The following is a 13,730-nucleotide window of genomic DNA, read 5'->3' on the forward strand; positions in this document are numbered from 1 at the left end:
TTTTGGTTTGTTTAACACTTTTAAGTTACTACATGATTCATTACGTGTTCCTGCATAGTCTAAATGCCTTCAGTATTCAATTACAATGTAAAAAAAAAAAACAAGCAAAAAAAACAATGAATTTGATTGGCACTGTATATTTAAGCAATAGAACACTCGAGGTCGTGTGTTATCGTGAAATAACATCACGGCTGTGATTTGGTCGCAGATCATCACAGCCATGATGTTATTCCGGATAACACACGACCTCGAGTGTTCTATTGCTTAAACCACAACTTAACTACATACAGTGTATGGTTCAGGCAGACTAACACCACGAAAATTAGCTTGAAAGCAACATTGGGAATAAGTGAAGATGGTAACATTAGGAGCGTGAAATAACGCTAATACTCTCTTCTCCTGCTCCGTGAAGTCGTCTTCATCTGCTTGTTTTCCTGGGTGGTGTTGGTTTTAGCTAGTCGGCTGGACTGTGGTTAGGTTAGCGTAGCTTGCTTTAGCTCATCATTAACTTAGCTTAGCCTAACCTGGCTGGTTAGCGTTCTGGCTGTAAGGCGGCATTAACCGAGCGATTTTCGTTCCCTTTTTTCCACGAAAGACGAGCCAGCGCTGCGGGCGAGCGTGCTGCGGCTGAGCGCTAGTCTGTGCTAAGCTAACGCTGCTGCGGGTGTCCTGTGTATATACGCCGTTACTTGGCAACGCGTCGGCGGAGAGATACAAGTTTAGTGTGAGAAGGCCGTGATGTTATCACGAAATATCATCACTTCTCAACCAATCAGATTGTGAGGTCGGAACTAACTGTTGTATATATATATACAGTATATATATCAGCTCGCTTGTGGCTTATCAGTCCAGTGCTCTACCACAACACCACAGGGGAGCTTAACTTACATTTTTTGATTATAAGGCAAACTTGTCTTATCATGTCTTGTCTTGTCTTGGACAAACTGTATAGTTCCAGTCACCTTTTATCAAAGGTGTGACAACAAGACAAACAAGAACCACAAAAGATGTGGCTGACTGACACTGATTATCCTTGGAAACTCTGGAACAGCCCTGGGGCAACAGTGCCAGTCGTTGCCCTCTGCTGGTAGCCACTAGCACAGGATTTCCCCATATACACAATAGTTATTAAACAAAAATCACAATATTTATTGAATTTGTAGTACTCACAGAAGATACTGATAAAGGCATAGTCTTTACAGAGTAAGTTACAGTGTCTACTTTATAGGTCATACTGTTTATAATCCATAGTATTCACAGATAAAGGCACAACAGTTTCTGAATACATAGTACTCTCAAGATTAGTAATTGAATAACAAAACCAAAGGCTACAATCCTTTCAAACACTTCAATAAAGGACTAATTTGAGATGCTTGATTGAAAGGAGGAGCTTCTTACTGCATTAATATCACAAAATAAGAATATAGCTATTATCTTACCAGCAACAGGCTGATGAACCCAAAATCGCAAGCAAGTGCCTTTGGTAGATGGTAAATGAGGACTAAGGAGCCATGCATTCTGGCCTGCAGTGTCCCGCAGAGTGTGCGGAAGAAACAAGAAGTGACCTACACACAGAGAGAAAACAGTGTTATTACACCAACACAACAATATTAATGTACATGGCAGAACTGAAGATCTCTTTTCACACACAACTGACAAATTAATAATTACAATGTAACATGACTTCAAAAAAACTTTGAACTTTGAACTTTAACTGTGAAATGTGTAAAAAATGTTGTGTTAACTAATTTGATTTAGTATAAATTACTTACAATTAAGTTTAATCAACTTAAAAACAAACTTTAGACTACTTTATAATTTACTTTAGATGTAATTCTGACTTAGTGTAGACTACTCAAAAGTCCTATTAATTCAAACTAGCTGTAAAATGCTTTAACTTAACACAGCGAGTTAAAGACAGATAACTTTTTAGACTTTTAACTATTTAAAAACATAGACCAACTTTTCCAATGGGATAATTCTGCATGAGTGAGTGTTTGGAAAGATGTGAGTTTTACCCATTAACGTTGAAGAGCCCAAACATGGCTGAACATCACCATATTTAACTGAAAAGGCTCAGATAAATAATACAAAACTTGATGCAATGACCCACACAGTTTTTCTATTCTAGTGTGCCCACTAGTTTTATCTGGAGTGAGGCTTAGAGTCATTCTCCTTCAAACCAATTGATACTTAGAGTCTTTAAAACCAAAATACAATTAGAGTTACAGAGAGTTAGAATCAACCCTCCGTCAAACCCAAAAATTATTACTGAGTCCCTCCTCCTTCAAAGAGAGGTATTCAATAGAGAGGTAGGAACTCTATCCTCTTTTGAATCAAATGGAGTTAATGTCTATCCTCTTTTAAAACAATTGAAATGTAGAGAATCAACCCTTTTTTGGTAGGTTACCCTCTGTTATCCCAAGAGAGAGTCAACCTTCCTTTAAAGCAAAGGGAGTTAGAACATCTTCCCCTTCTTCAAACCCAAGGAGATGGAATCTCCCTTCCTTCAAACCAATATAGAGTTACAGTCTTCCCGCCTTCAAGACATCCAAGAGTTAGAAAGTCTATCTTCCTTTAAACCAAGGCAGAGTAGAGTTAGAGACTTAGTTGTATAATTTTGGGCAAGAGTTCATAGTGGCTAGGAGAGTCCTAAAGGAACAATCATCCCCCATCCTGCATGGAACAGTATTGAACGATATCCTGACGTATAATTTTTGTCATCTGACATCATGACCGACAGTCAACCTGAAATTTTCAAATCTATTAACATTGGTGGCCAACTGGGCAGTGTTTTAAAAATGATAAACCAGTTCGCCTGCTATTTTCCATGGCTGCAGCACACTGTTTGTTCTATACCTGGTAACCCAGGATGTGGAAATGGGAGTGGGGGAATGGCAGTGGGCATATTCAGAATCTTAAACCCTAAAATAAAATTTCTGTTAGGCATCACACAGTTCCAGTAAGAACATACTACTGTACTACTGTAAGACTGACCACTGCCAAGAGATGACAGATCTTAAACTTTGCATGTTTCCTTAATATCTGATCACACTACAGAAAATATAATCCTTATTAGTCCTTTAAGGCATGAAAGCTATAAGAAGAATGATTACCCCTCTCGTTCCCCAGTGTGTGGTCATACGGCGGTGTGGGGTAGTGAGTTTCAAACAGTAAGCTGCTCAGCTCCCAGTCCAAGAGATCCAGATCAGGGTTCTGGGTGTTAGTCCATTCACACAGGCCTCGCTCCAGATCACATATCTCTCCTGAAAAGTTCAGAAATTAACAGCTCACATAGGATCAAGCCAGTTTATTAGCTAGAAATGATTTTAGTTCTCTGGAAATGTAAATTTTAATCAAACCTGTAGAAGGACAACTATGACTTGAGATGATGATGTCATCAATGGCAATATAAGTGTCTTTTCCTCCAGCTCCTGTCACCTCGAACTGCAACTGATAAACCACACACACACTCAATAGTTTACAACATTAGCATATATATATATATATATATATATATATATATATATATATATATATATATATATATATATTGCACCATGAGGTGTATTGTAGTACTATATATATATATATATTTGTACACCTCTCACATTTTGTAAATATTTTAATAACAAAATAAAAAAGGCAGGTGCATAAATGCCTTAAAAATCATTAGTAATCGGTTATTACACATACGTAGACAGGGAAACAATATAGATGGCTGTGGGTTCACTATTTGGCAAACAACAGGTCATTGTTCCCCTTTCTACGTATGTGTTATAACTGATTATTAATGATTTTAAGGCATTTACAACCTAATTAGTAACCGTTAATAAACTAATTGTAAACCATTTATAAACCCTTTATAAAGGTAGTCTTATTTTAAAGTGGCACCTTATTATCATATAGTTACAAATAAAATTTGTCCTGTAGAAAGGTGACTCCAAAAAAACATGCCAGAGCTGGCAGACCCCCCAAAACTGGCCCATCTGATAAACAGCAAAGTCTGATTGTGTGAGTGTAAAAAGCTGTTTTTTTGTTGATTAATACTGATTGCACATTTACACATTGCTGTACATCAGTTACAAATTGCAAATCAGAGGTTCAGTAATTTAGTTCAGTAATTTACCTGCCAGTTTTCAGTAGAGCTGATGTTGCTCATTCCAAGCCGCCACACATCCCCCTGGCTCAGACTGCTGGAGAACAGTTTGTTTTTCACCCCTTTAAGAGGCTTCACATACACACTCAGAGTGCCTTTATGACATGCATACAAAACACACACACACACATTAGTAAAGACCTGTGGAACTACTGCTCTAACACAATGCATTTGTGTGTAAGTGTGTAGTTTAACCTGGGTTATCTCCCCCAGTGTGGTACCAGAAGCGGACACATTCAGTGAATGCCACATTGTGGCCTAAAGGAGAAGTCAGGGTCATCACACTGCCCTCAGGAAGGACCTCCACACCGCTGTGGGCCAGCATGTAGTAACCTGAGAAAACACTTTATTATTACTGACTCATTCCACACTGACATCAAAACGGCTGTAAAAACATAACATCCATTCATCTATCCATCTATCCAGTATATAAAAGTCCATTTCTTCTACTACCTTCTTCCACAGACTGGTAGTACCCGTATTTATTATAAGTCATCAGATATCATCTGATTTCTTCTACTGCTAGTGCCCATCAATCATTTTAGTTTATACATCCTATTCCTCTAATCCACCCTCCATTAAATAAGCAATTTCCTTCTAATTTTCCTCAAAGTTAGTCTAATATCTTTTACTGGTGCCCATCCATCCACTCATCCATCCATCCATCCATCCATCCATCATTCCATCCATTCAGTGTAAAAGTTCTATTTTCCATTTTTCCTTGTACAACTAGTGTCCATCCATCATCCATCCGACCTTCATCCAGTTTATAGAACTTATTATTTTAAGTTCTTCAATGACAAGTGCCCATCCATCCATCCATCTATCCATCCATCCATCCAGTGCTAAAGTCCTATTCTTCTATGTTCTTTTAATACTAGTGTCCACTATCCATCCATTCCATCCATCTTTTCAGTGTATATTTTAATACCTACCCTTAGTGCCCATCCACCCACCCATCCATGCATCCATCCATTCCATCCATCTATTCAGTGTATAATCCTATTCATCTAAGTAATTTTAATACTTATTCATAGTGCCCACCCAACCATCCATCCATTCATATATCTAACCAGCCATCCCTTCATTTATCTAGTGTTAAGTGCCGATATTATCCATAATTATATGTAATTATAGTGTATAAGTCTTATTTAAACTTATTCAATGACTAATGCCCATCCATCTATCCATCCATCATTCCATCCATTCAGTGTACAAGTTCTATTTTCCATTTTTCCTTGTACAACTAGTGTCCATCCATCAATCCACTCATCCATCCGACCTTCATCCAGTTTACAGGACTTATTATTTTAAGTTCTTCTATGACGAGTGCCCATTCATCCTTCCATCCATCCATCCATCCATCCATCCATCCATCCATCCATCCATCCATCCATCCATCCATCCATCCAGTGCTGATGTCCTATTCTTCTATGTTCTTTTAATACTAGTGTCCACTATCCATCCATTCCATCCATCTTTTCAGTGTATATTTTAATCCCTACTCTTAGTGCCCATCCACCCACCCATCCATGCATCCATCCATGCATCCATCCATTCCGTCCTTCTATTCAGAGTATAATCCTATTCATCTAAGTAATTTTAATAATTATTCCCACCCATCCATCCATTCATATATCTAACCAGCCATCCCTTCATTTATCTAGTGTTAAGTGCACAATTATCCATCTTTTCATCCAGTGTCTTATTTAAACTTCTTCAATGACTAATGCCCATCCATCCATCCATCCATCCATCCATCCATCCATCCATCCATCCATCCATCCATCCATCCATCCATCCAGTGCTTCTAAGTGTCCACCATCCATCCATTCCATCCATTTTTTCAGAGTATATTTTAATATCTACCCTTAAAGCCCATCCACCCACCCATCCATCCATCCATCCATCCATCCATCCATCCATCCATCCATCCATCCATCCATCCATCCATCCAACCATCCTCACCCCTTGTGGTCTCAAGGCTGTGGTCTGTCACTGGGCCGGTTCTGGTAAAATCCCAGTTCTGTAGGATCCACTTTGCAGCACCACTGCTGCTGTATCCACAATTGCTGCCCTCAAATGAGCACATAGTTGGAAGAGAGCATGATCTTTCTACAAATGCAACATCATCTACAGCCACCTGCCCATCAAACCCTGAGCGCACTGCCTCAAACACCAACTGAGAGAGAGAGAGAGAGAGAGAGAGAGAGGATAGGGAAGAAAAAAATGTGAATAAGTAAATCCTTTTTGGAAGATAATACAGAAAAAAACAAGAAACAAAAAGAGGACAAGAAGACGTGTGAGCTCTGTTATTCAGAATTAAATAAAAATTATTATTGACTACATGTGATATCACATACAACCAAGTCTATAGGCAGAGTCTGCTATTCAAAACTGATATATAGAAAGTTAATACACATTTGGCTTGCTGCAAATAATTTAGGACCATTTTTTTTGTCTAATCTAAATGTTTTTCATTGGGAGCTGCTGCACATGTAAATTGTACATTTTGAAAATGTGGCGAATTCGCTATTTTAAAATATTTAACATGTAAATAAACAAAATATATGTCAATTGTGATATATGTGCTTATATTAAGCAAAAAGGCACATTTTTCTTAGAGTAAGATTTCTTACAATAAGCTCAAAATCTCAAAATTAGGGAAGCAGGAATTAAATCAAGCAAAATTAACATAGTTTTGGGTTTAACTAACTCAAATGGTGTTTGTGCTTATTTCCAGTTTAAATTACTTAAAATAAGGTGAAAATTCTAAGTATTTATTGATTTAAAAATAAATACAATTTATTGCCTTGAAATTAAATAATTTCACTTGCTAAGCTTTTTTTCAGTGCACATGTTAATTGTATTGATTATTAAATAATGAAGAGGCAATTGGGGATAACTACATAACTAGCTGGACATACAAAATGCTCCCCAACGACTAAGGGCCACATGAAGTTTGGGGGTCTGTAGTGATTGCTTCTACAGAAAGTTGGCGACCTCTGCACACTATTCACCTCAGCGTCCGCTGACAGAGAGAGTTACTTGTTGCACAGGTGCTGCATCCTATCACGGTACCACACTGGAAGATACTGAGCTCATAAAAGTGACCCATTCTTTTACTAATGTGTTGTGAAAGCAGTCTGCATGCCTGCAGTGACTGAAACACCTGAATGTATATTTGTGTGAATTTTGTTGTACCTGGTATTCAGTAAGCTGTGAGCGTACTGAACAGTGTCCTTCCTGCCAGATGTTGCCATGAGCACCCACACGAGTCCATAAGAGCTCCTCTGCACCGTCCTCATGTTTTATTTTAACACTGAGAGCACCTGCAGGAGAACATAACTTTTACTTAGACAGTTTCTGATGCTGAAAACTCTGATGAACTTATCCTGTGCAACTGAGGTAACTTTAGGTCTTCCTTTCCTGAGGCAGTCCTGATGAGAGCCAGTTTCATCATAACATTTCTGATGGTCACTTGAGAATACTTTCAAAGTATTTAAATGTTGTTGTATTGACTGACCTTCGTCTATTTAAGTATTTTTTTATTATTCACTTAGTTGAGTAGTTCTTATCATAATATAGATTAGAACATTACTCAAATAGAGCTATTCACTGTATACCTGTAACTCTACCTCTTCACTACTTTACAGCTGATGCTCTCAAACACATTAAGAGACAAGAAATTCAAGTAATTAACTCCTGACAAGTTCAGCACAGCTGTTAACTGAAAGCCTGAATTCCAGGTGATTCTACTTAATAAAGCTAACTGAGAAAATCCAGCCAAGATGTGTAAAGCTGTCATCTAAGCAAGAGGTGCTACTTTAAAGAATCTGAAATATAAAACATATTCTGGTTTGACAGAATATGTCAAACCAGAATATGTCAAACAAACATAAAATAAAAAATGCAAAGAAAATATTTGCGAGGAGTTACAATTAGAGTTAAAATCTCCACATTTCATACAATACAACAACAATATTTATATGTATGTTACCTGTCTGAGGGCCATAGAGTTTGTAAAAAAAGTAGAGACAGTGCTCAGTCACTGTAAACTGAGGGAGTGAGAGAAGACGTCCGGAAAGGCCACGCAGTGTTGAGTTCCACATATCCACCGCCAGACTTCTCCCTGAGAACATACACACACCATACGTAGGACTAATATTGGCAAGAACCTTCCAATGCAATAAATATTATAATACAGGTATTACAATGAAATAAATCGCAATATACTGTAACACAAAAAAGCTAAAAAAACGATAATGATTACTACAAACAGATAATGGTCCTAAACGCACCTCAAAATCCACATTATACTACCTCAACATCCACAATAAACAATAAACAATACCACTGTATATCCACAATAGACAACTTTCAACATCTAGACTGCCTCAACATCCACAAAAAAGACCTCAACATCCACAATAGACAACTTTCAGCATCTAGACTACCTCAACATCCACAATAAACAATAGACTACTTCAACATCCACATAGACAACTTTCAACATCTAGACTACCTCAACATCCACAATAGAATACCTCAACATCCACAATAGACAATAGACCACCTTAACATCCACAATAGACTACCTCAACATCCACAATAGACAATAGACTACCTCAACATCCACAATAAACAATAGACTACTTCAACATCCTCATAGACAACTTTCAACATCTCGACTACCTCAACATCCACACTAGACTACTTCAACATCCACAATAGACAATAGACCACCTTAACATCCACAATAGACTACCTCAACATCCACAATAGACAATAGACTACCTCAACATCCACAATAGACAATAGACTACCTCAACATCCACAATAGACAACTTCTAACATCTAGACTACCTCAACATCCACAACAGAATAGCTTAACCTCCACATTAGACTACCTCAACATCCACAATAGACAGTAGACTACCTCAACATCCACAATAAACAACAGACTACCTTAACATCCACAATAAACAACAGACTACCTTAACATCCACAATAGACAATGGACTACCTCAACATTCACAATAGACAATAGACTACCTCAACATTCACAATAGACAATAGACTACCTCAACATCCACAATAGACAATAGACTACCTCAACATCCACAACAGACAATAGACCACCTTAACATCCACAATAAACAATAGACTACTTCAACATCCACAATAGACAATAGACCACTTTAACATCCACAATAAACAATAGACTACCTCAACATCCACAATACACAATAGACCACCTTAACATCCACAATAAACAATAGACTACTTCAACATCAACATAGACAACTTTCAACATCTAGACTACCTCAACATCCACAATAGAATACCTCAACATCCACAATAGACAGTAGACTACCTCAACATCCACAATAGACAGTAGACTACCTCAACATCCACAATAAACAACAGACTACCTTAACATCCACAATAAACAACAGACTACCTTAACATCCACAATAGACAATGGACTACCTCAACATTCACAATAGACAATAGACTACCTCAACATTCACAATAGACAATAGACTACCTCAACATCCACAATAGACAATAGACTACCTCAACATCCACAATAGACAATAGACCACCTTAACATCCACAATAAAAAATAGACTACCTCAACATCCACAATACACAATAGACCACCTTAACATCCACAATAAACAATAGACTACTTCAACATCAACATAGACAACTTTCAACATCTAGACTACCTCAACATCCACAATAGAATACCTCAACATCCACAATAGAATACCTCAACATCCACAATAGACAATAGACTACCTCAACATCCACAATAGACAATAGACTACCTTCACATCCACAATAGACAACTTATAACATCTAGACTACCTCAACATCCACAAGAGGATAGCTTAACCTGCACATTAGACTACCTCAACATCCACAATAGACAATATACTACCTTAACATTCACAATAGACAGTAGACTACCTCAACATCCACAATAAACAACAGACTACCTTAACATCCACGATAGACAATGGACTACCTCAACATTCACAATAGACAATAGACTACTTCAACATCCACAATAGACAATAGACTACCTCAACATCCACAATAGACAATAGACTACCTCAACATTCACAATAGACAATGGACTACCTCAACATCCACAGTAGACGATAGACTACCTCAACATCCACAATATACAATAGACTACCTCAACATCCACGATAGACTACCTCAACATCCACAATAGACAATGGACTACCTCAACATCCATGATAGACAATAGACTCCCTCAACATCCACAATATACAATAGACTACCTCAACATCCACAATAGACAATAGACTACCTCAACATCCACAATATACAATAGACTACCTCAACATCCACGATAGACAATAGACTACCTCAACATCCACAATAGACAATAGACTACCTCAACATCCACAATAGACAATAGACTACCTCAACATCCACAATAGACAATGGACTACCTCAAATCCACAATAGACAATGGACTACCTCAACATCCACAATAGACAATAGACTACCTCAACATCCACAATAGACAATAGACTACCTCAACATCCACAATAGACAATAGACTACCTCTATATCCATGACAGACTACCTCAACCTCCACATCAGACTACCTCATAATCTATAATAGACTACCTCAACATTCACAATATGAAGAGGAAAGTGCCAGATCCGCAGCTCTGATACATCAGCTAACAGATGCCTGTGCTGACCAACATCATGAGAGGAGAGAGCACCATATACCCACATAGAGAGCGCAATGCCAACTGTGCTCTCTCAGACTCTGGCTGCTGATGCCAAACAATCTTGTTAACCCTCATTAGTCTTAAATAAGTGTAAAATTGTTAATAATTAACTACTTACATCACTGGTTAATCAGTAAAGTACATACCACAGCTAAACTGTACAAGTACTGTAGAATATTATCCATACCGATGCCAATAGTGTGATCATTTCCATTCTGCACAGTCCAGTCGTAGTTATCTGTTTGGTCTTGGTACCATGCACATAAACCACTCTCAAAATTACATGATAGTCCTGTTTGAGGAGAAAAGTAAAATTAATCACACTTAAACGTACAAAAACTAATGGTAAGTTAATCTGTGCTATGAGAAATTACTAAAATTTACTATTTGACTAACTCATAACTAAAAACTATTTAGCACAATAAATAAGTAAATAAAAATAAATTAATTAAGAGTGATTTTTTTTGCCAATAATGGAACAAAACAGCCAAACTAGTTGTTACCTTGTTTTTAACTTTTTTATTTGACCTTTTGTCCCAATCACCTTTAATTCATACAATGTATTTGTTATTATTGCTACAAAATGATCAAATCAATCTTAGATCACACAGACATTTCTTATGAGTTTAATGCACATGCACTACCACTTATTACAATAAAAATAAATATTGAAAAATGCATTAATTACAATTTGAAACCACACCCTACACATATAATGCTACTGTACTGGGCTGTAAAGCACAGGTCATTTACTGTTCCCATGAACAGAGATCTTTTGGCCCTTGCTCACTTTCTAAATTACATTTAGTTGAAAATAATGTCGATGTTATGCAATAATTTAAAGTTTACTTACATCACTGAACGTATAGTAAGCTTTAGCTGTAATACATTTGTATTAAGTGGAATACTGCCAAACTAAAAGCATTAATTTCAATTAAACATATTTCTACTGATTTAAAAGTGCAGTGTTTCAGCATGATGGCCACCCATGGAGGCATCACCTAAACCTTCTCCTCTGAAGTACAATAAAGGCATAATCAAATTTGAATCAAATCCTGTATTTGTGAAAGATCAGTTCTTACCATCAGAAGTGGAGGGTAGATACTGTGGAGGGCAGTTGATGTAAAAAACATCCTTCACTGCTATTCTGGTGTCTGTGGCCAAATCCTGAGCACGGGCTCTGAACTCCAGCTTGCAGGAAAAGGGCAGAGAAAGTAAGTGCTGATAATTGTCTTTAAAATGATGTTTAAAGCATAGCAGTGAAGAAGTAAATACAATCTGTTTGGTTATAAACACTCCGCGTGTTAAAATAGTTCCATTGCTGCTCTGTTTGTAGCTGCTCTGTTAGCACTGCATTGTTGCTAGGTTAGCATGATGGCCTCTATTTTTGGCCATTTCAGTCAAAATTGTGGAAATCTAAGCTTACTGTAAATACATGTAAGAGCTTTACTCACTCAAATAAACAGTTTTCAGGAGAGAAATCTGTGTGGATTAAACTTTTTGCCGATTTTTTTGTTACATTATGAGTGATCAGGGCAACACACGCATCAGTACTAATATGATTGTAATTGCATTTCAAACCACATCCAAATGACGTTTGGATTCGATTTTGCAAATATCAATTTTATGTAGTTTCTGACTGTGCATTCTATCAAAGATCAAGAATCAAGATATGCATATGTCAAACATCTGATTTCAGCTGGCAGTCAGAACAGTCTTAATAGAATAGCCTTAATCTGCAGGGCAGGGGGTCCTCCAAGACTAGAATCAGAGATACACTATTTTATGGGATCACTACTACACTAGTACACTTTTACCCACTTTTTAAAAAACTCTTCACAAATGTACATTAAAAAACAAAAAAATATGAACATAAATCTACTAAAATAAAATATATAATACCTGGAAGCGATGAACTCTGGCTCCAATATAGAGCTCCTCTTTTTCCCACAATGAAGTGTTCTGCCCTGTTCGCCCACTGAACTCCCACAGTCGAGGCAGAGTGCCCAACACACTGTCCACTACAGCTACAGACAGTTCACCTACAGTAAGGGAGAGGACAGATTGTTCAATACACTGGCACACACTTTAGATTATTTGTCAAGTGAAAAAACTCATTTTGATTTTAATTTCAAATTTAATCCAAACCTGACCTGATTCACTAAACTAGCAAAAACATTTGCTTGAACATGAGTGACATTCTTAATCCAAAAGGTTTGCAGCTATAACAGCTTTAACTCTTTTTGGGCTTTCCACAAGGATTAGGAGTGTGTTTATGTGAATTTTAGACCATTCTTCCACAGGCAAATTTGTGAGTTCCGACTCTGATGTTGGACGAGAAGGCCTGGCTTGCAGTCTTCACTTAAATTAATTTCAAAGTTTTTTTTTTAAATGGGTTGAGATCAGGACTCTGTGCAGGCCGGTCAAGTTCTTCAACACTAAACTTGCTCATCCATATTTGTATGGTCCTTCTTTGGGCACTGGTGTGCACTCATGTTGGAACAGGGGGATGTCCCCATACTGTTCCTACAAAGTTGGAAGCATAAAATTGTCCGAAATCCTTTGGTATGCTAAATCATTAAGATTTCATTAGCATTAAGAGCTCCTGAACAACCCCACACCATAATCCCCCTCCACCAAACTTTACACTTGACACAATGCAACCAGACAAGTACTGTTCTCCTGGCAATCATTGGATTGCCAGTTGGAGAAACTGCTATAGGGTCCAGTGGCAGCGCGTTTTACACCCCTGATGCTTTGCATTGCGTTTTTTGATGTAAGGCTTG

At 37.5% G+C, this 13,730-nt stretch overlaps 1 protein-coding gene across 2 annotated transcripts in view; it reads right to left on the minus strand.

Annotated features, from left to right (window-relative positions):
* Positions 1 to 13,730, minus strand: part of mamdc4 (MAM domain containing 4) — a 173,389-nt gene that overhangs the window by 144,620 nt on the left and 15,039 nt on the right. For both annotated transcript variants that reach the window (XR_007425094.1, XM_022676509.2), the window contains exons 14-24: positions 12,847 to 12,986; positions 12,027 to 12,135; positions 11,132 to 11,236; positions 8,160 to 8,291; positions 7,364 to 7,491; positions 6,128 to 6,341; positions 4,355 to 4,492; positions 4,130 to 4,254; positions 3,363 to 3,453; positions 3,117 to 3,266; positions 1,440 to 1,565 (exon numbers count right to left, since the gene is read on the minus strand). Coding sequence is in view for 1 of the 2 variants with exons in the window: in XM_022676509.2 (XP_022532230.2) it covers positions 1,440 to 1,565; positions 3,117 to 3,266; positions 3,363 to 3,453; positions 4,130 to 4,254; positions 4,355 to 4,492; positions 6,128 to 6,341; positions 7,364 to 7,491; positions 8,160 to 8,291; positions 11,132 to 11,236; positions 12,027 to 12,135; positions 12,847 to 12,986 (1,458 nt within the window). In the remaining variant the exon portion in view is untranslated. The remainder of the gene's footprint in view (positions 1 to 1,439; positions 1,566 to 3,116; positions 3,267 to 3,362; positions 3,454 to 4,129; positions 4,255 to 4,354; positions 4,493 to 6,127; positions 6,342 to 7,363; positions 7,492 to 8,159; positions 8,292 to 11,131; positions 11,237 to 12,026; positions 12,136 to 12,846; positions 12,987 to 13,730) is intronic.

The sequence above is a fragment of the Astyanax mexicanus genome, chromosome 17 (assembly GCF_023375975.1).
Source record: "Astyanax mexicanus isolate ESR-SI-001 chromosome 17, AstMex3_surface, whole genome shotgun sequence".
Taxonomy (NCBI): domain Eukaryota; kingdom Metazoa; phylum Chordata; class Actinopteri; order Characiformes; family Acestrorhamphidae; genus Astyanax; species Astyanax mexicanus.